Source organism: Chlorocebus sabaeus, unplaced genomic scaffold (genome assembly GCF_047675955.1).
Source record: "Chlorocebus sabaeus isolate Y175 unplaced genomic scaffold, mChlSab1.0.hap1 unalloc_scaffold_299, whole genome shotgun sequence".
Lineage (NCBI taxonomy): Eukaryota > Metazoa > Chordata > Mammalia > Primates > Cercopithecidae > Chlorocebus > Chlorocebus sabaeus.
The window spans coordinates 267549-294424 of record NW_027327591.1 but is presented as its reverse complement, the minus strand read 5'-3'; the positions used below and the strand labels follow the sequence as shown (position 1 = coordinate 294424).

The 26876-nt window shown below is 49.9% G+C and overlaps 1 protein-coding gene across 1 annotated transcript in view; it reads left to right on the top strand.

Annotated features, from left to right (window-relative positions):
- The window catches only part of LOC140711223 (uncharacterized), a 40449-nt gene extending 14797 nt beyond the window's left edge, over positions 1 to 25652 (top strand). The window contains exons 4-8 of the mRNA XM_073014152.1: positions 20048 to 20115; positions 20581 to 20760; positions 21707 to 21894; positions 22075 to 24024; positions 25331 to 25652. Coding sequence (XP_072870253.1) covers positions 20048 to 20115; positions 20581 to 20688 — 176 coding nt within the window. The 3' untranslated portion in view covers positions 20689 to 20760; positions 21707 to 21894; positions 22075 to 24024; positions 25331 to 25652. The remainder of the gene's footprint in view (positions 1 to 20047; positions 20116 to 20580; positions 20761 to 21706; positions 21895 to 22074; positions 24025 to 25330) is intronic.
- Positions 25653 to 26876: the final 1224 nt, after the last annotated feature.

Genomic DNA, 26876 nt, shown 5'->3' with positions numbered 1-26876 from the left:
CGGGTTCAAGCCATTCTTCTGCCTCACCTCCCAAGTAGCTGGTACTACAGGCGCCCGCCACCACGCCTGGCTAATTTTTTGTATTTTTAATAGAGATGGGGTTTCACCGTGTTAGCCAGGATGGTCTCGAGCTCCTGACCTCATGATCCGCCTGCCTCGGCCTCCCAAAGTGCTGGGATTACAGGCGTGAGCCACTGCGCCCAGCCTAAACGTGTTCATTTTAAAAGTATTGACTGTGCACCTTTTACATCCAGGCACTGTGTTTTATGCTGGGAAAATGTGATGGACTAAGCAGACATTTCTCTGCCTCGAGGAGCTCCACCTAAGGAAAGGACACAAGCACTAAACAAGTCTTGCATAAATAAATATCTATTTAAAATTGTGACAAGTGCTAAGAAGGAAACTTTAAATAAAGTTTTGTAAGAAGAATAGAAGCAAGACGAGGCGCAGTGGCTCACGCCTTTATAATCCCAGCACTTTGGGAGGCCGAGGCGGGCAGATCACTTGCGGTCAGGAGTTCAAGACCAGCCTGGCCAACATGGTGAAACCCTGTCTGTACTAAAAAATAAAAAACATTAGCTGGGTGTGGTGGCGGGCGCCTGTGATCCCAGCTTCTCAGGAGGCTGAAGCAGGAGAATTGCTTGAACCTGAGAGGCGGAGCTTGCGGTGAGCGGAGATTGCACCACTGCACTCCAGCCTGAGTGAAAAAGCAAGACTGAAGAATAGAAGCCAGAACCTACTAGAACAAACCAGTTTGTCCACCTTGGAGAAAGCCGGTGTGTCGGAGTGGAGTGGTGGCTGATGAACCTGAGCTAAGAGCTTCACGCTTTATTGTGGCTGAGTAGAGATGTGAGTGATAGGACTGGGTTTTTAGAAAGTCTACTCTGGTTGCTCCCTGGAGGGGAGGGAGCAAGATTGGAAATGGAGGACAGTTAGGAGGCTCTTGCTGTAGGTTAAGGGAGACATGATGGTGGACTGACCTGGGGTGGAGAGAAAAGGAGAGAGTCTGGCCATGTTATAGGTGCAGTCAGAAAGAACTTGGTCAAGAGTTGGATGTGGCCAGAGAAAGTGGTAAAGATGTCAAAGGTTTCCATAGAGGCAGCTGGAAAGTAGGGGAGGATGAAGGTGCCATTTCCCAAGAGCAAGAAGAAAACCAGGTTTGGGGTGAGTGAAGACGTGCAGGTGAACTCCAGCCGAGCATCTTGAGTTTGAGATGCCTGCGGACATGCCACCTGGAGTTGTCAGACAGGTAGTTGTGTCTGTCACTCCATCTGCAAGAATGTGCTGAAAGCCTGATATGTGTCAGGCCCTGTGGTGGGTGTGAGACGAAGAGGTTAGACAAGATTCCTAACCTCTAGGAACATAACTGTCTATTGTTTGAAATGACCTGTTGGAAATACGGAGACAAAAAGTAGGGAATGATAAAAACCATGAGAGAGAGAGGAGGAAATAACTCCTACCATAGGAGTTGAAAGGGGAAGGAAAGCTCTTTGTTTCGAGATGACAAATGTCAAGATAGACATCAAAATGAGAAAGCATATTGAGGCCAGACTGGGGATGAGGCAGAATTCTCCTTGCCCAGAACAGAGAAAGCCTTAGCTCCCCTGTTCCTGCCTGGCTGTATTCTGCAAATACCTCTAGGCCAGGTGCGGATGGGAAGTGGAAGGGTGAGGGTGGAAGCTCTAGCTGGGCCAAGGCCAAGGGTGGGAGAATTGACATTTGGATGCTTAAGTGGGGCTTTGGGACTGTCTTTACAGTTACAGCTCCCATCCCTGAAATATCCACTGGGTTCCCCTGGAATATGTGTATCAGGAAACAACGCCTTCCGCTCCTCTGCTCTGTGTGTGTTAGGTGCTGTCACCGAGAGAGTCTGGGAGGGCCTGAGGATGCTCTTCGTAATGGTGCCTCTTTAAAAGGTCCAGCTGGGCTGGGTATAAGTTTATGTCCATGAACTGATGAGATGGATGATGACAGATCCATTATTTTCTCTAAATCAAATTAAATCCAACCCACAGCAGCCCTGACCTGACTTGGCTGGCATTGACAGGAACTCAGACTCACCTTCGATTAGGCCTCCGTCTGTCCGTCCCTGCTCCCTCCTGATCCAGAGAGTCATACAAAAGTCCCTGGGGACCTATGCTTAACAGTGCGTTCATGGTGACTCCTCTGGTCCTAGGCACATTGTGGTCACTGCTGATATTCTCCTTGTACAATTGTGCATGTCCCTTAGAGCTGGAGGCTTTGCTGGTTTGGTAGTGCTGGGCCCAGGGGCCAGCCATCGTAGGGGCACTTACACAGCCATTCCCCTCCAGGGCACATCAAGGCAGGAGTTACTGATCTTTGCTACACCGAATCTTAACCCACCCCCTCACCCAGTCTTGGGAGTCTCTTTTCACCCCTTCTTTGCTTCAGTTTCTGCCTCTTCCTCCGTACCAGCAGCATTTGTTCCTCTTCCTTCACCCTAGCATCATTCACTCACTAGAGATGCTCTCTAAGGCCCTGGCGCTTACCTTTGAGCACCCAGCAGAGTCCCTGGGAAGGCTGGTTAAACACAGACTGCTGGGTCTGCCCCCAGATGCTCTGATTCAGTGGGTGTGGGGTGGAGCCTGAGAATGTGCATTTCAAACAAGCTGCCTGCTGCTGCTGCTGCTCCAGGGCCCACAGAGAGAACCACTGCTCCAAGGGGCAGGAACAAAAGTCCGACCCCCGTGGAAGTGGCAGGATAAGATGGGGGAGAAGGGGAGGAGAATTACAGGAAGGTTGAGCTACAAATCAATATTTCCACCAGCTTCCCTGCCATCCACCACCATGTGTTGAATGATGAAAGTCTGCTGACCACAACATGATTCAGATGCGGATTTGGGGGAACTCGTCTGTGTGCAGAGGGAGACCCAGGGGAATTATGTTTTGTGCTTTATCCCCGGTGACCATACGCCTTTTCTTAGCCTGGAGTACAGGACTTCCGATTTGGGGCTTCCAGACTGTCCCACATCTGGCAGTTTCCAGAAAATGGTTCCACCCCCATCCCCAAGCTCAGACTGTAGATTTCTTTTCTGTTGCTCCGACCTGTCACTGAGAAGACTCGAATCTGCAGAATGTATGTGCAAGTAAAATGTTGAAGCAGCAGGGGAGAGGCCTGGGAAGGGGCAGCTAGACGTGGTGAACTGTGTCAGACAGGTGGCCCACAGGAGCTGGCAGCCCTCTGACCAGCTCTTCTGCTGGGAATAGAAACCCAGCATCTCTGCCTGCAGGGCTTCCTTTTGTCTCTTTTCTCAGTCCCCAGAGACAGGGCCACCCTTGAAGGGCCGGTGGTCAAAGATGGTAAGCCAGAAGTCAGCCCTTCTGCCTCATCTCCCTGTAGCCAGTACTACTGTGTGGTCAGGCTGGAGCTGTCCTGACTTCAGATCTTACTGGTGCCATGTACTAGCTGAGTGTGGTTTTAGATGCGCTGCCTCTCCCCTCTGAGCCAAAGTGTTCTCATTTATAAAAGGTGGATAATAATGGCATGTACTTCACAATGTTGCTTGGAGGATTCAAAGGGGAGCTGCTTGTGAATTGCTTAGCTAGTATCTGGCACACAGCACATGCGCAAATAAAGGTGCGTCTCCATCACTCATGACTGTTATTCTGTTCTGGATGTTGGCATTCGTATCTTAGTTTTCCTCATGGACCAGGAGCTCCTTGAGAGGAGGAGCCAGGTTTGATTCCCTTTTGAATCATGCCATTCCATCACCAAACACCTGTTGAGGTCCTACTGTGTGCCACTTACTGTGCTCGGGGCCCATCATCCACTGCTGCGCATAGTGTGTGTGACTTGATGGTTAATGAGTGAAGGGGAGGATTGTGGAGAAGGCTAACAGAAGATAGATTTTATTGAATACCTACTGCGTGCTAAGACAGTGCTGCTTAAATTTCCATGGGCCTGCTACCCACCTGGAGATCTTAGAATCCGATTCTGAGTCTTAGATGTGGGCCGGGGCTTGCGACTCTCCAGTTCTAAGGAGCTGCCAGGTGATGCTCATGCTGCTGGTCTACAGGCCACACTTTGAGTAGCAGGATAGAGACTGCCGTGCATTATGTTACTTATTGCTCGCCGAACCTTACGAGACGAGCTTAGAAACGAGAGTTTATAGAGATTAAATAGCTTAAGATCACACAGCTGACTAGTGTTGGAGTCAGGTCAGCATGCCTCATTTTTGTCTACTGAGCTCACTCACCCTTAAGAGCAGTGGTTCCCAGTGTTGCCACGTATTAAGGTCACCCAGGGAGCATTCAACATCCCGATGTCAGGAGAGCTGGGTGGCAGATAATTCTAATGTGTGGCAGAGTTTTAGAACCGTGGCCTCAGCGCCCAACCTCATCCGAGGAACAAGAAAGGAAAGGAGATTAATTTTGACATCGAATTTCAGGTACCAATTATAGACTTCCAGAATTTGGAGGTCTGGGTCTTTTTATGATGTTACAGATGAGGAAACTGAGGCCTATGGTGGTTAAAAGGTGCACCCAAAATCACTTAACTCATTGATGGCAAAGTTAGGACTAGAACTCAGGCCTCTGGGCTCTCACTTTTGACGTGGTTCCTCTGCTGGAGGAGGAATCCAGGGACAGAGTATCCATTGGAAAGGCATCTCCATGCTTCTCCACCAGCTGGGACCTCGGAGACTTAGAGGAGACCTAGGATGAAACCGGGAAACATTCACCGACCTCAGAAGAGCAGGAAGGTTTCCTTTGCAATATTCCACCAATCTTGAAATGGCAGTATGCAACAGAACATACCTTGAAGTTCTAAGGCCTTTAAAATTCCAAGATGAAACATATAATCCCATTTTGGTAGTAGCATAATTGGTGGCTTGATTGAGTGCAATAAGGATTTACTGTTTTAATCATAACATAATGTACATTGGTTGTGTTGGGGGGATCAGACCCAGCGCGAGGTCATGGGGGTGACGAAGTCCGGTGGAGTCAAAGGACTGAGGAAAAGACAGTTTGAGAGACAGTGGGACCAGGCGGCCATCGCGGATGTGGAGGCTGCGAAGGTCCGGAGCTCAGGAACCCCAGACTATTTATTGGTGATCAAACAGAGAAACAGGTGGTGAGAATGTGGGGGTTGAAAGGGCAGGTGCAGGATCTACAGCTGTGGCAGTTGCCCATTTATACGGAACACGTTCTGCTACTTGAGATAATGGGAATACAATCGATCTAGGAGCTTAGGAGGGCAAGCAGCAAGGAGCCAGCAAGTCCACACACATTCCAAAGGCCACGAGGGGTTTTGTGCCCTGAGCCCGGGAGTCTTACGTGCAGGCCTACCTCAGCTTCTCCCAGTACTCACCTGCTTCAGGCCCTACCTCAGCTTCTCCCAGTACTCACCAGCTTTCCGCACAGGTGGGTTGCTTCATTACAAAGATAGAATGGGCTGCAAATGTGCACAAGAAGGTTTTTTTTTTTTGTGGGGGGGTCAAGGGAAAGGCATGACTCAGAGTTAAACAGCCCCAAATCTTAGCTATGCCTGTGTAGCTTTACCATATAACCCATTGATAACTTAGTCCTATGGTGAGCTGGTATGCTTCAGTGTAACCATTTGTTGAGCACTTATTCTGTGAGCAGAGTGGCATTATCCACTTAAGGGATGTAATCACATTTAATCTATATACGATCCCCATGAAGTCAGCATTACTTACAGAGGCCTGCACAGTAGTAATTGGAGGAGCTGGGATGCAGATTCAGCTGTGGGTGAATTCAAATCACCACACTCAGCATAGGAGCTGGTTCCATACCCTTACATTACAGGTGAGGACCAGACAGGAAAAGCAACCCATCCTGGGACACAGGGACAGCAGGTGGCAGGACGGAGCTGAGACTGTGGTCTCCTCACTCTGGGACCAGTGTTGTTTCCTACTACGTCCGTGGAAAATACGGCAAGAAAGAATGGCCAGTACTCCACATGCTGTTCCCCTTTCTGCTCAGGCTCAAGCCATCATGCAGTGAGGAAGTTACTTTCCGTACAGACCAGGCTTGTCTAATTTTTTTTGAGGAACCTATTCGATTAAAGAGAGCCCTTCACCAATCCATGTCCCATCAAATTGACTTAAGTGAACACATGCTACGTAGATACACTTTCCCAGTCTATGTCCCACTGAATCTTCCATCTGAGATCATACTATATATCCATTCATTGAGCAAGCAATGGTGAAGTAACTCCTATGTGCCAGGCACTGTGCAGGTGCTGGGGATAAAGAGATAAGGAGAAAATAGGACACTGAGCCAGTCTCTGCCTTCCCAGTCCTGAGGTCGACAGATAAGGTGAGTTCCTGAAAACTGCCATCATTGCCTTGAAAGTGATATGCACAGGGACACGAGAGCTCAGAGGAGGGCCCCCGTTCCTGCTAGGAATGGAGGAAATCCCAGAAGCTTTTCCAGATGAAGTGATTTCAGATACGGGCCCTGAAGTTCAGTAGAGGTGACTAGGTCAATCGTTAAAAGGTAGGTAGATGTGTGTGTTGGCTCAGATGGAGAACAACGCTTCTGGTAAAGGGAGCAGCATGTGGTCAGGCTGTCAGTGGTGATCAGAATGTGATTTGGATATGCAGATTGGAGGGGAATTAGTATAAGTTCTGTGTGGCTGGATGGTAAAGTTTAAAGGGAAGAGTAGGAAGAGTGGAGGAAATGAGGCTGAAAAGGGAAGAGGGGCCAGGTCATGCAGGGAACTGAACACCGTGCTAAGAGGTTTGAATTTTGACTCTCTGAGTAAGTGGGATCCATTTAAGTGGGAGTGAGACTTAGTCTCATTTCCATTATAGAGAGCTCACACTGACTGCAACAGGGAGAATCCATTAGAGGGGCCAGAGTGGGAGGCAGGGGGTGCATTTAGGTAATTTTTTTTTAAAATTTCAAGACAAATTTCTAAATCCCCAGGGCTTGGTGATTTATTGAAAGTGGGAGGAGCAAAAGAAAGGGTGGAACAAGGACTATGGCTGGATTACTGCCCTGGCCAAAGTGGCTGGGTGTGAGAGGAGCACGAGAATGAGGAAGAAAGGTCTGAGGGGAAGGATCATGTTGACATGTTAATACGAGCCGCCCGTGGGGTGGAAATGTCCAGGAGGAAGTTGGATGCTGGATGCGTACGTCTGAAGCTTGAAGGAGAGAAAACCTTCCTAGAATCCTCTTTACTTATCAGAAAAGACCCCAACGCTGACAACAGTTTGTAATCTCATGATCAATGGCTGTGAAAGAATTAGAGCTTGACCCCAATTGTAGACTGGTGGTTTCAGCTTGTCATACGGCTCAGGGCACTCGACTGAGCTTCAGCATCCCTGTGAGCACTGGGACAGCTGAGAAGATCTTTGTCCTTTAAAACCACAGCAAATAAGGCAGTCCTCTTAACCTCTTTGATGGGAGTCCAGCACTCCCTCCTTGGTATATTTTTACTGAGTGCTTTCTATGTTGCAGGCATTGAGGATACAGGATTGGGAAGAAGGTTGCTGCCCTTGAGTGTCTCCAGGGCCACTGGGGCAGACACATCAGCGTAGGATTAAGATACCACGTTACAGGCAGAAGAAACTGGGGGTCAGTGTTCAGCGGGTCCAAGTGTTCTTCGACTTCGGCGTGGTAAATACCACTATGGAGTTGGTGCAGATAATTGTGGGATGGTTTTCGTTTTTCATTTTGGTGAATGATGTGCAAAGCTCACAACTGCAGAAAGACTGAGACTTCAACTTCAGCTTCGAAATCTTCACATTTTTCAATTTTATCACAATTTTGACTTCCTCTAGTTATTGGGAAGGGTGCTCCCTGGGTCAGCTCACTTGATGCTGTGTTAATGGTGATGAGCAAAGTAAAAGGAAGAATTGAGTGTGGTTAGAACACAGACAGACTGCCCTGTTCTACCTGGTACCGGGAGAATACAGAAGGCTTCCCAGGGGAAGAAATGGCACTTGTGTGCGTCTTTAAAAATGAATTCTGCACTTCAGGAGGCCAAGGCAGGAGAGTCACCTGAGTCCAGGAGTTTGAGACTACCCTAGATAATAGCGAGACCGTGTCTTTACAAAACATTAAAAAAATAGTTTGATCTGGTGGCATGTGCCTGTGGTCCCAGCTTCTCTGGAGGCTGAGGTGAGAGGATTGCATGAGCCCAACAAGTCAGGGTACAGTGAGCCATGATCACGCCACTGCACTCACCCTGGGTATCAGAGCGAGGCTCTGTTTCAGAAAAGAAAAATGGCCAGGAGACGGTGGCTCAAGCCTGTAATTGCAGGACTTTGGGAGGGTGAGGCGGGTGGATCACTTGAGGTCAGGAGCTCAAGACCAGCCCGGCCAACATGATGAAATGTCATCTCTACTAAAAATACAAAATTAACTGGACGTGGTGTTGGGCTTGTAATACCAGCTACTTGGGAGGCTGAGGCAGGAGATTCTCTTGAACCCAGAAGGTGGAGGTTGCAGCGAGCTGAGATCGTGCCGCTGCACTCCAGTGCAGCCTGGGTGACAGAGTAAGACTCCATCTCAAAAAAAAAAAAAAAAAAAAAAAAAAGAGTTGGACTTCGTTTGTGTCAGCATCCATGGCTTTTGCGAATGCCAAGGAGTGAAGAGAAGTTGAGAGCAGGTGGTATGTGGGAGAGTGGGGAGAATTCTGAGCTGACAGCTCTGCGTGTCGTTCTGCAGAGACAGTCCCCGGAGGGGAGTGGCGGAGGCTGTAGGGAAGAGGTAACACGTGCAGTGTCCACAGGTTCCAGGCAGATAACATCAGTGAGAGAACTAGGTGGGGTGACCAACTGTCCTGGTACCTAGGACTGAGGGGTTTCCCAGGAAACGTCCCCCAGCCGACCAAGATGAGTTGGTCACCTTGGAATGAGGCCCGGCCTTGCCTGCCTAGAAAGGGCCTGCTCTCTCCATGGGGCAGCTCCTTGGAAAGGCTGGGATTGCTGGATCTTCCAAATGTCCAAGAGAAACTGAATATCCAAAATTTAATGCAAATTCTTTTGGTTTTTAAATGTTGACAGCAAATTCAAATGTTTTAGAAACATGATGCTGGCCAAACCAAACATTTCTGTGGGCTGCGTGAGGCCTGCAGTCTGCCCTTTTGAAGATCTCTGGCTACAGTGATGAAAGTGAAGCCTCGCATGTCCCACCCTGTTCCTGCCCTGAGGCTCCTTAAAGCCACATCCAGACGATTTTCATTATGGAGAGTGATTTCGGTGATCAGTCATTTGGTTTTTAATTTGATGTTCTAACCAGATTTGGATGCTGTGCACAGAATGTGATGGACAAAGCGGCAATGAATAGTGGTAATAGGGACATGCATTCTATTTGTTTTGAAAGATAAAATAATTGCTGAATGGCTTGTTCTGCCCCAAATCTGGAAACCTATTTGGTCAGAAAAATAAGAATGTATTTTTCAAATATCAGCCTTAAGGTTCTTGTATCTTGGGCACCTGGACAGCCCTCTGGCAAAATAAGGCTGGGAGAAAACAATCCCTTTGTGGGAAACTTGGAGGTTCAGGGGACTGCTGTTTGAAGGTGGTGGAGGGTGATAAAGTCAACTCAACACGGTGATCGCATGCCTGGGTTGTAATGTGACTGTGGGGAAACCCCCCAACCCCTGTGGTCCGGGGTTTCCCCATCTGTGTGGCAGGGAGGCTGGCTTGCAGGATCGTTCCCAAGAAGCATCTACCCCGTCAGCTCTCTAACTCTGAGCTTTAACTTTGATGAGACTTTTGCTGGGATTTCTCTGGCCCTGCCAGGGCGACAGAGTCAGGGGAGATTTTGAGGAACAAATCAGTCTAAACAACTTTGACGTCTTTTTTTTCTAGGTGGAATTAGTAGATATAGGGCTTTAATAAGTTGATCTGATGTCTGGGCTCCACCAGGCCAGCTCTCCGAATGGCATTTTTCACTGTGTCACTTGATTTTTCTTTGAGTGTGGCTCAGAATATAGATGCGGGAGCTGGGTGCAGGAAGAAACCTTCAAAGGCAGGGGTTTTGCAGTCAGGGAACTATACGCTCCAAGAGATGGGGGGTAGGGCATGTCGGGGAGGACCTGTATTCATGCCAAGCTGCAGTGTCACCTTTATTAATGATGACGGGGAGAGGGAGTCTGGGGACTGCAGAGGATGGTCATCGGCAGGTGTTACTACTTTTCCAAAGGACAGGGAAGTGGGACAAACAGGACTCTAAGAGGTGAGAGGTGAACAGAGGGAGAGAAAGGCAAAAAAAAGAAAAAAAGAAAAAAGAAAAAAGAAAAAAAATTGAGTATGATGTCATCTGGAAAATGGCAAACAGATGAATCCATGAAGTGTCACTCCCAGAGCAGGGAGGAAGCTTCCAGAGAAGGAGCCAGCCTGCCGGGGAGCTGAGGCCTGAAAGGAAGCACAGGCTGGGTTGGCTTTGCAGTGCCCTAGCCAGGGGTCAGCCACAGCTGGCACGTGAGCCCAGGCGTGGACTTCCACTTTCTTCTGGCCCTTTCTGCCCAGAGCCCCCTTTTGTTTTTTCATGAAAGACATCAGATGGAACGCTCTATCTAGAAGGCTCTTTACCAGAGCTCGTTAATGTGAACCATTGGAGTCAGCTTTTTAAACAGTTCTCTGAGTTCAGCTTCGTAGGATTTTTCTCCTCATGGGGATCAGCTTCATAAAAGCCAGAGCATGATGATTCTGCCAGTTTTTGCTGTGAACAGATGAAATAGTACTCCCTTTATGAAAATGAAGTGCAATGACTTCAGGTAGCTTTGTTTCCAGGCATTCACGGCCGTCCTCATCGTGATCCATTTCCGTGCGCTGTCCTCTTGTGGCCAGCCTGGTTGTTCACTGCTGCTTCCACAGGGTTTTCCCAGCTTCCCTCACTGGGACCAATGCAGGTGTTCACAGCTTTGCACATTGGGCTCAGGCCATGGGTTCATAGCCGTCTTCATCAGAGAAATCCAAGGTGTTCACAACTGTCCTTTCCGGGTGCAGCTGAAGTCGCCCTCACTTGGACCCAGCCCAGGTGTTAATAGTCGTCCTCAGTGGGGTTAGCCCAGTTGTTCACAGCATCTTTCTCGGGGTGGGTTTAGGTGTCGAGAGCCATTCGTCTTGGGCCCAGCCAGCTGTTCATAGGCATCCTCATGGGGGCAGGCTCGGTCTCTCACAGTGGCTCTCACTGAAACCAGGGCAGGTGTTTTTGGCTGTCTTTACTGGGCCCAGACTAGACATTCATAGCTGTGCTCATGCGACCAGCCACAGTGTTTACAGCTGTCTACATGGCAATCGTCCCTGGTGCCACAGCTGTCCTTACTGGTTTAGCCCAAGTGTTCTCAGCTGTTCTCTTTGGACCCAGGCCAGGTGTTCACAGCTGTCCTCGCTGGCCCTGCCCAGGTTTTCATGGCAACTCTCACTGGGCCCAGCTCAGGGGTTCACAGCTATTTACTTAGGGCTGAGCCCAAACACTCCCAAGTTGTCCTTATAGAGCCCAGCCAAGGCGTTCACAGCTGTCCTCCTCGGTATCTAGCCCAGGTGTTAGTACTTGTCCTCACTGGGCCCAGGCTACGTGTTCACAGTCATCCCCATCCAGGTCAGCCCAGGTGTTCACAGCCTCCCTCGTTTGTGTGAGCTCAGCTCTTTATAGCAACAGTTTTTTATAGCTGTCAGTATGAAGGCAAGCCCAGGAGTTCACGCTTCCTCTCAATGACATGAAGCCCAGGGTAAGAGCCATTTTCATTGGCCTGAGGCCACCTGTTCATCGCCATCTTCATTATGTCCAGCCCAGGGTTTCCCAGCTGTCTTCATCCAGGCCTGAACCGGTGTTCACAGTGGTCCTCATCTAAACCAGCCACGGAGTTCTCTGTCCTTCACATGACAGCCAGCCCAGATGTTCACAGCCGTCCTGATCGGGCCAGCTAGTTTGTTCACATGTGTGCTAATTGGTTCCAGCCACCCTCATAGAGGCCATCCCAGGTAATGACAGCCATCCATACTGGGCCCAGCCCTGGTGTTCATTGCTTTCCTCACAGGACTTCTCCCAGTTGGTTCCAGCAGTTTCCATGGTCCCAGGCCAGGGCTTCCCAGATGTCCCCCATGGGGACAGCCCATCCGTTCACCATCATCTTAATTAGGCGCGGTGCAGATGTTCACAGCTGTCCTCATTCGGCTCAGCCAAAATGAACAGAACTGTCCTCCTGAGCACACACCAGATGTTTCTAGCTGTCCACATTGGGGTCAGCCCAGGTGTTGATAGCCATGTGTTCTGGGCCCATCCCAGTTATTCCAGGCTGTCCCCTTGGGCCCAGCCCAGGTGTTCACAGCCATCCGCATTGGTCCGGGCACAGGTGTTCACAGCTATCCTCCTTCACCCCAGGCCAGATATTCACATTCAATCTCACTGGGCCCAGCCAAGGTCTGCAATGCTTTAATTACCGGGAGTAGCTCATGCTTTCACACCCTTCCTCACTGGTGCCTACTAAATTTGTCAAAGGTGTCATTGGCCGCTGCCAGGGGTTCCTTCAGAACCTCATCCCCCAGGAGCTTGCTACAAGTGCCAGAAATCTGGCCACTTGGCCAAGGAATGCCCGCAGCCCGGGATTCCTCCTAAGCCGTGTCCCATCTGTGCGGGACCCCACTGGAAATCGGACTGTCCAACTTGCCCGGCACCCCCTCCCAGAGCCCCTGGACTCTCGCCCAAGGCTCTCTGACTGACTCCTTCCCACACCTTCTCCGCTTAGTGGCTGAAGACTGACGCTGCCCCATCGCCTTGGAAGCCTCCTGGACCATCACAGACGCTTTGGATAACTCTTACAGTGGAGGGTAAGTCCGTCCCCTTCTTAATCAATATGGAGGCTAGCCACTCCATATTACCTTTTTCAAGGGCCTGTTTCCTTTGTCTCCCTAACTGTTGTGGTTATTGATGGCCAGGCTTCTAAACCCCTTAAAACTCCCCAACTCTGGTGCCAACTTGGACAATACTCTTTTAAGCACTCCTTTTTAGTTATCCCACCTGCCCAGCTCCCTTATTAGGTCGAGGCATTTTAACTAAATTATCTGCTTCCCTGACTATTCCTGGGCTACAGCCACACCTCATTGCTGCCTTTTCCCCCAGTTCAAAGCCTTCTTCGCATCCTCCCTTTGTATCTCCCCACCTTAACCCACAGGTATGGGACACCTCTACTCCCTCCTTGGTGACCGATCGTGCACCCCTTACCATCCCATTAAAACCGAATTACCCTTAGCCCGCTGGATGCCAATATCCCATCCCACAACACGCTTTAAAAGGATTAAAGCCTGTTATCACTCGCCTGTTACAGCATGGCCACCTAAAACCTATAAACTCTCCCTACAATTCTCCCATTTTACCTGTCTAAAAACCAGGCAAGTCTTACAGGTTAGTTAAGGATCTGTGCCTTTTCAACCAAATTGTTTTGCTTATCCACCCTGTAGTGCCCAACTCGTACACTCTTTCGTCCTCAGTACCTTCCTCCACAACTCACTATTCAGTTCTTGATCTTAAAGATGCTTTTTTCACTATTCCCGTGCACCCCTTGTCCCAGCCTCTCTGCTTTTACCCCAGACTGACCCTGACACCCATCAGTCCCAGCAGCTTACCTGGGCTCTACTGCTGCAAAGCTTCAGGGACAGCCCTCGTTACTTCAGCCTCCAAGCTCTTTCCCATGATTTACTTTCTTTCCACCCCTCTGCTTCTCACCTTATTCAATATATTGATGACTTTGTAGTCAAAGACTTTGTACTTTGTAGCTCCTCCTTTGAATCTTCTCAACAAGACACCCTCCTGCTCCTTCAGCATTTATTCTCCAAGGGATATTGGGTATCCCCCTCCAAAGCTCAAATTTCTTCTCCATCCGTCACCTACCTTGGCATAATTCTACATAAAAACACCGTGCTCTCCCTGCCGATCATGTCCGACCAATCTCTTAAACCCCAACACCTTTTTTCTACAAAACAACTCCCTTTCTTCCTAGGCATGGTTGGATACTTTCACCTTTGGATACCTGGTTTTGCTGTCCTAACAAAACTATTATATAAACTCACAAAAGGAAACCTAGCTGGCCCCATTGATCCTAAATCCTTTCCTCACTCCTCTTTCCATTTCTTAAAAACAGCCCTAGAAGCTGCCCCCACACTAGCTCTCCCTAACTCATCCCAACCCGTTTCCATCACACACAGCCGAAGCTGCAGGGCTGTGCGGTCGGAATTGTTACACAAGAGCCGGGACCGTGCCCTGTAGCCTTTCTGTCCAAACAACTTGACCTTGCTGTTTTAGGCTGGCCCCCACGTTATTCCTGATACCACACCTGACCTCCTTGACTGTATCTGTCTGATCCACCTGGCGTTCACTCTGTTTCCCCATGTTTCCTTCTTTCCTGTTCCTCACCCTGATCACAATTGGTTTATTGATGGCAGTTCCATCAGGCCTAATCGCCACTCACCAGCAAAGGCAGGCTATGCTACAGTATCTTCCACATCTATCATTGAGGCCACCGCTCTGCCCCCTCCACTACCTCTCAGCAAGCCGAACTCATTGCCTTAACTGGAGCCCTCACTCTTGAAAAAGGACTACGCGTCAATGTTTATACTGACTACGCCTTCCATATCCTGCACCACCCTGCTGTTATATAGGCAGAAAGAAGTTTCCTTACTATACAAGAGTCCTTCATCATTAATGCCTCTTTAATAAAAACTCTTTTCAAGGCCGCTTCATTTCCAAAGAAAGCTCGAGTCATTCATTGCAAAGGCCATCAAAAGGCATCAGATCCCGTCACTCAGGACAACGCTTATGCTGATAAGATAGCAAAAACAGCAGCAAGCTTTCCAACTTCTGTCCCTCAGGGCAGTTTTTCTCCTCACTTGGCCACTCCCACCTACTCCCTCACTGAAACTCCACCTATCTCTTCCTGCACAAGGCAAATAGTTCTTGAACCAAAGAAAATATCTTCTTCCAGTCTCACAGGCCCATTCTATTCTGTCGTCATTTCATAACCTCTTCCATGTAGGTTACAAGCCGCTGGCCCACCTCTTAGAACCTCGCATTTCCTTTCCATCGTGGAAATCTGTCCTCAAGGAAATAACTTCTCAGTGTTCCATCTGCTATTCTTCTACTTCTCAAGAATTACTCAGGCCCCCTCCCTTCCCTACACGTCAAGTTCGGGGATTTGTCCCTGCCCAGTACTGGCAAATTGACTTTACTCACATGCCTCCAGTCAGGAAACTAAAATACCTCTTGGTGTGGGTAGACACTTTCACTGAATGGGTAGAGGCCTTTCCCACAGGGTCTGAGAAGGCCACCGCGGTCATTTCTTCCCTTCTGTCAGACATAATTCCTCAGTTTGGCTGTCCCACCTCTCTACAGTCCAATAACAGACTGGCCTTTATTAGTCAAATCACCCAAGCAGTTTCTCAGGCTCTTGGTATTTAGTGGCTCCTGGTTTTACCTCAATCTGCCACCCTTAAGTCTCTCTTGAAGTGGATAGATCTTCAGTGGCAAGGTACCCTCCAATACTTTCACCCTGATGAAGTCCTATTCTTTACTTTTATACTTACTCTTATTCTGGTTCCCCTTCCAATGCCACCCTCTGCCTTTCCCCAGCCATCTCCACCACACTATCAAACTTACTCTTTCCTGGCCGTTTCTAATCCTTCTTTAACAAAAAAATGCTGGCTTTTCATTTCTCTTTCCTCCAAAATTGCTGAGGCCTTGACTTACTGCTGAAAAAAGAGGACTCCATATATTTTTAAATGAAGAGTGTTGTTTTTATCTAAATCATTCTGGCCTGTTACATGACAACATAAAACCCAAGGATAGAGCCCAAAAACTCACCAGTCAAGCAAACAATAACGTTGAACCCCCTTGGACACTCTCTAATTGGATGTCCTGCATACTCCCAATTCTTAGTCCTTTAATACCTACGTTTCTCCTCCTCTTACTTTATTCGGAACTTGTGTCTTTCGTTTAGTTTCTCAGTTCATAAAAACTGCATCCAGGCCATCACCAGTAATTCTATACAACAAATGCTCCTTCTAACAACCCCACAGTATTGCCCCTTACCCCAAAATCTTTCTTCAGTTGAATCTCTCGCACTGTAGGTTCCTGTGCTACCCCTAATCCCGCTCGAAGCAGCCCTGAGAAACATCGCACATTATCTCTCCATACCACCCCCCAAAATTTTCGCTGCCCCAACCCTTTACTGCTATTTTGTTTTATTTTTCTTATTAATATGAGAAGACAGGAATGTCAGTCCTCTGAGCCCAAGCTAAGCCATCATATCCCCTGTGACCTGCATGTATACATCCAGATGGCCTGAAGCAACTGAAGATCCACAAAAGAAGTGAAAATAGCCTTAACTGATGACATTTCACTGTTGTGATTTATTTCTGCAGTACAACTGATCAATGTACTTTGCAATTTCCGCCACCTTTAAGAAGGTTCTTTATGATCTTCCCCACCCTTAAGAAGGTTCTTTGTAATTCTCCCCACACTTGAGAATGTACTTTGTGAGATCCACCCCCTGCCCCTAAAACATTGCTTTTAACTCCACTGCCTGTCCCAAAACCTGTAAGAACTAATGATAATCCCACCACCCTTTGCTGACTCCTTTTTTCGGACTCAGCCCGCGTGCACCCAGGTGAAATAAACAGCCTTGTTGTTCACACACACACACACACACACACACACACACACACACACACCCCTGTCGTTGGCCAGACCCCATTGTACACAGTCATCCCCATTGAGCACAGCGCAGGTGTTCACAACTATCCTCATTGGACTGAGCCCAGTTGTTCGTTGCAATCATTACTTGGGGAAGTCCAGGTTTTCTCATATGTCCTAATTGGGGACCAGCCCAGAAGTTAATAACCCTTTTCATCTGGGCCAGCATGCTCAGGTATTCACAGCTATCCTTGTCCTGATCAGTCCATCTGTTCAAAGCTGCCTCCTGGGCCCAGCCTAGCAGCAGTTTTCAGTGGGCCCAGGCCATGTGTTCATAGCCGTCCTCTTCTGAGAACACTCAAGTTTTCATAGACATCCTCATTGTGTCCAGCTGATGTTGTCCCCGGGGCAGGGGGCGGGCTCAACCCAGGTGTTAATCATCCTCAGTGGGATTAGCCCAGTTCCCAGCGGTCTTCATTGGGGTGAGTCCAGATGTCCGTCAAGAGTCATCCATATTGGGGTCGTTGAGGTGTGTGTTCATAGCCATCCTCCCAGCACAGGTCCATGACTTCCCCTTGTTAGAGGTGAATGTGATCCTGGGCATCATTTCTCTGGGGGAAAAATTGGCCTCTCTGGGGCTCCAGTTCCTCTCTGCTGCTGGCTCTCCTAGGCTGCCAGTAGCATATCACACTTCTCCTGTGTAGAGGGGGCAAGGGCACCCCCTTCACACTTTCCCCATGAAGCTGAAAGTAGCCAACTTCTCCCTTAGAAGAAGTTTACTGCTTCTTTGAGTAAACATAGAAATAGATCTTTCCAGTCTCAAAGAAAGTTAGATTTGTTTCACTGGAGTTGGTTTCTCCACCCAGGTCGAGTGGAGTGTGGAGTGGCCCACACCCATGTCAACCAGTGGCTCTGAATTGTTGATGGGCAACACCACTAAGGTGCTCATGGCCACTCTGTGTCCTCCCAGTTCCTGCTGAGGATCCCCTGGAAGGCCTCGACAGTGAGCTCAGATGAGGATGCCCATGGCATTTGAAGGTCAGGGCACCTGGTTTTATCCAAAAGTTATTTTCTTATTAAGATATGATCATATGTATCATAGGTGACTTGTATGGTGTCCTTGGTGGGGGAAATTCTGAATGAGCGTCTGTTCCACACTGAGGCTTGACTTAAGGCAGCAGGAGAAAATGACAGCATCGGCCACACACTGAGTGGCCGTGAGCTTTTCCCTTAGCAGCTTGATTCTCCCCTTGGGGCAAAATCACTTAACTGCCAAGCAACATGTCCTTGAGAGGAAACATCCTCCAGGAAAAACTTTAGCATGAGTCGGTTCGTTCTATTCTTCTGTGTTCCTTTGAACACGATTTCCCATCTGGTTTTCTAATGTCACCAAGTGAAGAAAAGACGTGTGCACACAGGACACAGGATGGTCTGAAGCTCAGTGTCTTTCTTTCTGTAAATGCAGGCCGACAAATGCGCCAAAGAAAAAGGTGTGTGTTCTGGAAGCACTGCTTTCTAAGGAGAGAGCTTTAGTGTTGCCAAAGGTAGCACTTCCTAGCCTGCTTTTGCGGAGAGCCACTTCAGTTTGAGCTTCCTGACAGAAATGAGGTTTGGACAGTTCGGTGTAGAAAACACTGAGTCCAATAAAGAACTGTGACCATCCACTGGAGTCTAGGGAGGCAGGATTGTCAAGTAGATGGAATAGTGTGTGCACAAGGTGGGGAGGGAGGCAGGATTGTCATGTAGATGGAATAGTGTGTGCATCGGGGTGGGGAGGGAGGCAGGATTGTCATGTAGATGGAATAGTGTGGTGTGCATTGGGGTGGGGAGGAGTGATTGGGAATGTCTGGGGAGTGCATGTGCATTTCCCCAGAAAGCATGTTTCCCCATGCAGAGCACAACCCAGGGAGCACTTTTCTTAAAAAATTGCATCACCACTGCACACTTCACATAATTAACCCATTGATCCTCCACCACAGCTGTCCCTGAAGGTAAATTGTACATCCACACTGCTCAGAGGTGGTACAGAGATGAGTTTCCCAGGCTCTCGATCTCCTAAATGGAAGAGGCGAATGTGAACTCAGGAATGGATGGAGGATTGATGCAATGGGCTACTGTTGTGCACTCACCAGCCAGCCCTGGTGTAACTCGTCATGCCAGGGAATTCTGGCATCTGTCTGCGTGTGGAAGGATGAGAGCCTAGACAGGCCCCAAACACTGTCGGTGTAGGGAGGTCTCAAAGGTTCCCTAACCCAGGGTAGGAATAGTTACATTTTCCACTGGACTTTGGTGTGATCATTAATGTGAAACACACATAGAGAGCTCACAGGCTGTCAGTAGCAGTGGTGGGGTCATTTCTCAGTTTGTGGTCAAAAGCAGAGAATAATCAGGGACCTGCTCTATTGTGTTTAATAACAGGATCATCACAAGCCTCAGAAATGCTCCAGTTGGCCAGGTGGGTGGCTCACGCCTGTAATACTAGCATTTTGGGAGGCTGAGGCAAGAGGATGGCTTGAGTCCAGGAGGTAGAGATCAGCCTAGGCAACATGGTGAGACCCCGTATCTATTTAAAAAAAAAAATTAGTTGTGTGTGGTGGTGCACCTATAGTCCCAGCTACCTCGGAGGCTGAGTGGGGAGGATCACTTGAGCCCAGAAGGCGCAGGTTCCAGTGAGCAGAGATCATGTTACTACAGTCCAACTTGGGTGACAGAGACTGTCTGTCAAAAAAAATATATAAAGAGGAAAAATAAATGCTTTAGTTGAGGAGTAAACACAGTGAAGACCCAGCACCGAATATGGTTTCAAGGAACAACTTGGGTGTTAGCCTACCACCCATCTCCCCTGCACGGCTGGGTTGGGGAGGGTCCGCACCCTCACCTGCTGCCCCCATGATGGACTGTCCCAGTGTCAAAGCCCCTGTGAGTGTGAGCAGCAACGGACTCCTGACGCACACAGACATTGCATTGAGAAGGCTGAGTGCCAGGACAGATAGCACTTGCTAAGTAGGAATTATCTTTAAATGAGAAGATAACTTCGCATTTTCAAAGCTTTGTTTTATTATCTTTAAAACAAAAGATTAGTGAATATATAGAATATTTTGGCTAGAATGAAATGTTCTCTTGAACAACAGTTTCTTTTTACCAAGTATAAAACATTCTAGAATGACAGATACACACAGAAGCACCACAGGTGGATTCTAGGGAGGAAATGACCTTGGAAGGACTCAGGAGGGGAGGGCAAGTGAGCTTGGGTCTGATTAGGAGGCAGGAGCCCTGAGAGGCTGCAGGGACGCCCAGCCTGCCCTGGGTGCTGTGCCCTGTTCAAGATGGGATGTTTTACCTGATGAGGCGGCCTGGGGCTAGAAAGCTGTTTTTCCTGCTCCTCCCTGCACCTGCTGATGGTCACACTTTGTCTTCCTAGATTCCACCGAGGACCCAATGGAGGAACACCTCAGGGAGAAGAAAAAGGAGGCCCCATGGAAACTGAAGGTCAGACCCCTGCATTTGTCTGAGGAATACAGTTGCTTTCCTAGCTTTATCTTTCTGAATGAGCCTAAGAGATGAGAATCTGACCGTATGTATTATAGACGACTTACACCGTGTCCTTGGTCGGGTGAATTCTGAGTGAGAGCCTGTTCCCCAGTGAGGCTTGATTTTAAATAGCAGGATAAAATGACAGCATCAGCCACGCACTGTGTGGAGTGAGCTTTTTCCTTAGCAGCTTGATTCTCTCCTTGGAACAAAATTACTTAGTTGCCAAGCCACATGGACTTGAAGGAAACATACTCCAGGGAAACTGTGTCTGTAGTGTGAGGCGGTTTGTCCTGTTCTTTTGTGTTCCTTAAACACAGTTTTTCATCTGGTTTTCTAATGTCACCAAGTGAAGGAAAGACCTGCGCACACAGGCCACAGCACAGCCTGATGCTCACAGCAATATGTTTTCTGTTATTACAGGAAGTTTCAGGAGTCAAGGAGAACGGTGTATGTGGGGCAATCCCTCCCGTGTGGACGAATAATCCAGATGATGAGGAATGTGCCACTGTCTCGCTGGCTTTCCTGTAGACAGGCAGCCGGAGCTGAGCTTCCTGTTGTGACTGAGGACCCAGGCTGTGGTGGGAGAAGTGGTTGCTCCAGGTAAGGAGAGACGGGCACATTCTGCAGTCCCTGGGAACTGCTGCGTTCTCTCTATGTGGGGTGGCGTTGTGTGCATGGGGCTGGTGTGTGGGCCAGAATCCTGTTTAACTGGAGGGAGCCTCACAGCTCCTGGCCAGGGCAGCTGCTTCACACTGGTTGCAGCAGAGGTGGGAGAGGATCCAGTTCCAGTGCGGGATGAGCTAAGCAAAGGGAGGGGCTGCCCCAGAGGCCAGTTGTTTCTTGCAAATCTCCCTTGTGACCCATAAGATGTCACTTTGCTTGTTTCTCTGAGATAGGCTTGGACTCATCAGTGCCAAAGTCTGTGACCTGCCACCCATGGGTGGAGGGATCCTGGCCATGGCTGGTCACTGTGAGGGTAGGGGTCGTGTCCTCCTTGTTTTCTCATCCCAGAGCTCAGCCCCGGGCAGCTCATCTTGGGGCCCCAGTGATGTTCTAGTACACACAGCCGAGCGCTGAGATAGACCAGAAGTGTGAAAAGGCTTCCTGCTCACCCTCCGCAGTCTGCTGAGCCCCACACATTTCCAGGTTCCTGTGTGGATTCTGATTCAGGGTCAGGGGGAAGTGCCTGGGCTCCCCTCTCTGTCTGCTGTTATGGTCCTGTCTGCTCCTGGATCGTGAAATTAAGGATTAAAAGAGTAAATATTGTGTGTAGCTCACCATATTTTAAAGTCCATTAAAATAACTCCAGTAGGAGCATAGGTATTTTTAGGAAAGTTAGATGACGTAGTAACATTTTTACAAAAAAGAGGATATTTACCAGGCCTCTTTCTGTGAGGAGACCCTGTCCTGGAGTGATGTCCTGCATTTGTGTGCTGCCTGTGTGAACACTGCCTACTTCACAGTGATGAGGGTGGCTTAGCCAGAGACCCAAGGCTCTGTCTCCCAGGGCTCTCCTGATGGTCTCCTCTGCCTCCTTCACCACCAGGGAGGGTGGCCCAGCAGCAGCTTGGCTCGTGCTCTCACCCACCTCCTCCACACACACCAGCCCTGTGTGCTCAGCACCCAAGACTGCCAGAGGTCCTTCAGCAGCTCCCACGGCTGACAGTGACTCTATGTTTCCTAGCGACGGTGACCAATCCGATCATCCCAGAAGCGGTTGTAGCTCGACGCAAGGTAAAGTCTTCTTTCTTTGTCTAAGATGGGAATTTTATTTCTCTTGGTTTCTTTCCATTTTATTTGCATTATGATATGCAAATCTCACCATGGAAATTATAGATGAATTGCAGAATTTCTTGGTGAGCAAATGTAAGAGTCCATTACCAACTAAGCCCTGATTCAAGATGGCACCCACAGGTGACAGCTTCAGGGACAGACTGCATGGCAGAGAGCATTTTCCTCATGAGAAATGCTGGTTTTTAAAAAGAATGTAGAATTTGCAACCAAAAGACGTTGGTCTAGATGGAAGCAGCTGGACCCCATAGTGTGGCACGTGTGTGTTTGAACATTCTACGGTGACCTGCCACGGAGGTCGTCTGAAGATGGAGCCCTTGTCTATGGCCGTAGCACCCTGAGTGCATCCGCTGTCATCTCATGATGAAGGTCCTGCCTCCGTCCCAGCTGCCACTCTGTGAACTGCCGTTTGACACTGTGCAGAGCCAGGAGACCAGTGATGAAGACGGGAGGCGACCTCTGCTGCTCTTCTCAAAGTGTGCTCATTTCCCTCTTCTCACTGCAATTTCTTCGGATCAGCCACTTGTACTTAAAATGTCTCCCTGATTTTTTTTTATTTCCCCAACTCCAGTTTGTCTATAGATGTTCAAATTTTAGAGTTTTACAACTCAATTTGTATTCTTGATTTTTCTATCAAGATTTTTGCCGTAAACATTTTCCTCTATTTAGGAAAATGTCCTGTTTCCCATGCCAAGTTTATGCAGGCATTTTGCTAGAATAGATCCGGAAGGAACACAGCAGCACTGCCTTCACCAGATCCGGAGAATCTTGATACCAAGTGCGGTATGAGACAGCCCATGAGAGGGAGATTACAGGCCAGTCTTCTGAATAGAGACATCCAAAGCTGAAACCAAATATTAGAGCAGGCTGAATGCAGAGACTGCTACAAACAATGATGAGTTATTTCATGATTTGAAACAATATTGCCTCGTTTAACAGTTTTGGGGATTGTTTTAAAGAAAAATTTAAAAGATAAATACAACTGAATGAATGTAAACAGTTATAAAACAGAAAAAGTTATGGGGTGGTAAAAGGCTTATGAAACAAATGTTTTATAACCTCATAATTTCTAATCCCAATCAAAACTGGGATAGATTTGTTTATAAGGTCTTATTAAAATTAGCTACAATGTTAAACATACGCTAATATCAAACTAGAATTTTGGTTGAAAAGTAAGCTGTTCTTAAGATACGAATTTGTTCTCAATGAGAATACAAGAGGTAACAATTTTTCATTCTGAAATCTATTTCTTCTTAAAACTTCTCAGACTGATGCCTCAGAAGTTCGACCTTTACTGTGTTCTTTACACGTAATTTACAGGTCACACATCATTGTCTTCTGTTTCTTTTTTCTTGGAAAAGTTGCATCTTTATACTTGGCTGGGATGAGAACTCTCCTTTTCTTTCTTTTTTTTTTTCTGTTTGTTTGTTTTTTGAGACGGGGTCTCCCCCTGTCGCCCAGGCTGGAGTGCAGTGGCACAATCTTGGCTCACTGCAACCTCTGCCTTCAAATTTTCGTCAGCTCTGTCACCATCCCCCAGGTTCTAATTCTGTCACTGTAACACCAACACGCTTGCCTTCAAGGTCTAAAAAGCGGACATTGGTCTGAGCTGTCACATGGTTTTGTGCTCTTGGCTTTTGGTCTATCTGGGTTGTCTCCTGCGAGCAGGCGGAGGCACTCGCTTTCCTGCTCACGGTCCTCCTTTCTCTTTTTCCTCTCCTCTCTCTGGCCAGAAGCTTCACCAGGTTTACCTTGGTCCATTTCACAAGTGAGGGAACTGAGGTATCCATGGTCAATGAACTCTGGTGCTGGGGGAAAGGACGCAGGAGCTCCCCAGCCTGGGTCCTCTGGTTTGCTCCAGCCCCTTCTCTGGGCCAGTGGTGAGGGTCCAGGGGTGGGGCTGAGTAGGGCTCCCAGATGAGGGAGGTGGCCCCAAGCCTGCCCATTCACAGGTAAAGCATCTGTCTCAGGCTCCAGTGCCCTGGAGACAGCCTGGCCCAGATACAGGAGTGACACGTGGAACTGTGCTCAGAGGCTGACATAGGAGCCCCGGGGTCTCAGCTGCTTTCTCAGGTAGGACCCTTGCTTTAGCTGATGTCAAGGAGTGTGGTGGGTCTGGGGACCAGACGAGGCATGGCCACATCAGAGGAGGCCTGAGGGAGGGGCGGGAAGACATCTCTGCCAGGGGTGGTGCAGGTGTGTGGCGAGGAAGTCAGGCTGTGGCCCTTGCAACCTGCGTTTGCCTGCCTGGAGATCTGGCATCTGATGGAAGCTGCTGTGCTGGGGACAGGGTGGAGGGTGGAGGGTGCAGGGTGGAGGCTGGGCGGCAGGGGGCAAGGGGTCAACTGTGTTTCCTTGTCCAGAACAGGACTCCTTCCCACGTCCCAGCTCACCCTGGGAGAAGGAACAGGGGCAGAGTGGAGCACAGCCCAGCCCTCACCTTGACGCTTCTCTCCATCTCTTGGAGTGGAGGGGGCTGCGTGTCTATTGTGACAGCTCCCTCCAGGGGGTGCCGGGAGACCATTTCCTGGTGCTAGAGCTGTGCCCCCAGCCCCCACCCTGGTTGTGCCCTGTCCACCCCACTTCCCGCCTCTCCACAGCTTTTTCCTTGTGAGTGACTTAGGAGAATCTACGGCAGCACCTGTCGGCAGCCCAGGAGCACTCCTGGGGTAGCCTCAGCTCCTGCCGGTCTGTGCTCACCCTGGGGAGACAGCAGCAGAGACCTCACAAGCTGTCACTTGGCAGGGAGAGGCAGCAGTCAGGGCCCGGTGCGGTGACTTCTTCCACACGCCTGTGTGGTGAGGTGCGGGAGATTGAGAGCTGGCTACCGGACAAGGAGCATAACGTGGCCACAGGGGACCACAGTGGTGGGGCTGTCTCCCCCCGACCATCTGTGCCTGGGCCTGCCAGTGCCGTCTTCTGTGCTCTGTGGGGTGGGGTCTTTGGCCCCCGGGAGGCCGTGGGTCAGTGTGACTCAGAAAGGTCAAGCTCACAGGTCCCCTGGGGTCTCTCACCCAGGCACTGTGCCCTTGGGGGCTGGGAGGGGTGAGAAAGTCCCAGGCCTCCCAGAGCCCACCTGGCTCCCCCACCAGAGTGGCAGCCTGGCCCAGGCTTGGGGCTGAAGGAGGTGATGCTGTGCCCCCGAGGCGGGCTCCACCTCCCCCAGGAGACCTTGGAGGACAGGCCCTCTCCCAACCCAGGCTCCAGGACACTTGGCAGTGCCTGAAGTCCTGCCTTTCCTCCCCACTTCGGTCTTACCTCCCTATGGTGAGGCCCAGGCACATGGATGACTCTGAGCAGACCTGGACCTCCATGGAGCCCTAGCCTCATAGGTGTATGATCTTGGGGGCCTCAGGGACCCCGTTCTCCCCTTCCCTAGAGCCTGGAGGCTGTGAATCCTGTGGATCCCTGAGCTGTCCTCTCTGAGACCCCAGGCGAGGAGGGAATGCGTGAGAGCGGGCAGCGAGGTGTCTATGTTCCCGTGGCTCCTCCCTGTGAGACCCCAGGCAAGGAGGGAATGCGTGAGAGTGGGCAGCGAGGTCTGTGTTCCCGCAGCTCCTCCCTGCTTGGCTTCTGCGTCCTAGAGAGCCGGCGGCAGGGAGATGGCACAGGCAGGACCTTGAGGGCTGCAGTTCAGGTGGCAGCACAAAGTACAGCAGCCCAGGCACCACCTCAGAAAGGTCACCTGTGCCCCTGGACAGGTGTGCGCCCACCTGGCGGGATGGTGGATGCATGCTTTTCTCCCTCATATTGGGGATACCCGGAAGGCCTGGGGCCAGCTCAGGGAGATGTCTCTGGCGTGCAGGACTAGGTCCCAGGGCCCTAGAGCTGCCTCTCAGATTCAGCTGCTGGCAGTGGCACTTCCATTCCTGGCTCTGGGCTCTTCTATGCCCTGGGCTGCTGACGTCTGTGCCCTGTAGAAGCCCAGGGTTCCAGGGAAGTGGTTGAGGGTCAATGTGGTCCCAAGCAGGAGGCAGGACAAGGGCCATCCTAGTTGCTTCCAATTCCCTCCTGTGCCTCTGTGACTCCAGGAAATTCTCTCCCTTGTGTTTCAGAAAGAGAAAAATAAACCATGTTATTTCCTAGAACGTAATGAATGAACTGGGAGATGCTGGGGCAGGTGAGTACACCAGGTGCCAGGACCCATGGGTGAGTGAGCTGGGGTACAGCAGGACCTGGGGTGGGCGTCCAGTGGAGGGAGAGGGCTCACTGGGTTTCTTGCCACTAAAACCAGTACAGACTCAGCAGCCAGGGGCTGGTCCTGGGAGGGCCGGGGGCTTCCTGGTCTGCTCCCCTTCCTGCTGCTCCACTATTGCCTGTGGGGCATCTGCTGTGCCCAGGGAAGCCTGAGCCCCCTTCCAGTCACTTAGCTGAGGCAGGGATCTGGGTATGGCCCTCCTCACCTGGGGAAGCGGGGTTCACAGGCACTCAGAGACATGGGCACGATGCTCTGCCATCGTGAGGGGTCAGCCTGGCTGTGTGACCCAGCACCAGTGGGCAGCCCACAGGTGATCTCTGCAGGAGACTCCTCTGGCAGGTCACAGGACGCCCCACAGAGCCTTGGAACATCGTGACTGAGGAAGGGCTCACATCTTGTTTACTCCCCAGCCTCCCCACCACCTGCATCTGCAAGGGTAGGTGAGACCGAACTGGGTGGCAGAAACGCCCCAGTCTCAGGGGCTTAGCACCGTCCTCTGTGTCCTGCTTGGCACAACGGCACAGCCTGGCATGTCTTCCAGGCCCTGGGGTTGGTGGCCACACCTTCCAGCTCGTGTGACCAGCCATTTGCGCAGAAGGGCACAGAATTTGAGGAGGCTGAGGCTTGAGGAGCTTTGAGGCCTGGAAGGGGGGCCACCATCACTTTGTGTTTCAGGGGGTCCTGTCACATGGCCCTTCTCACTGCCAAGGAGGCTTGGAGTACAAAG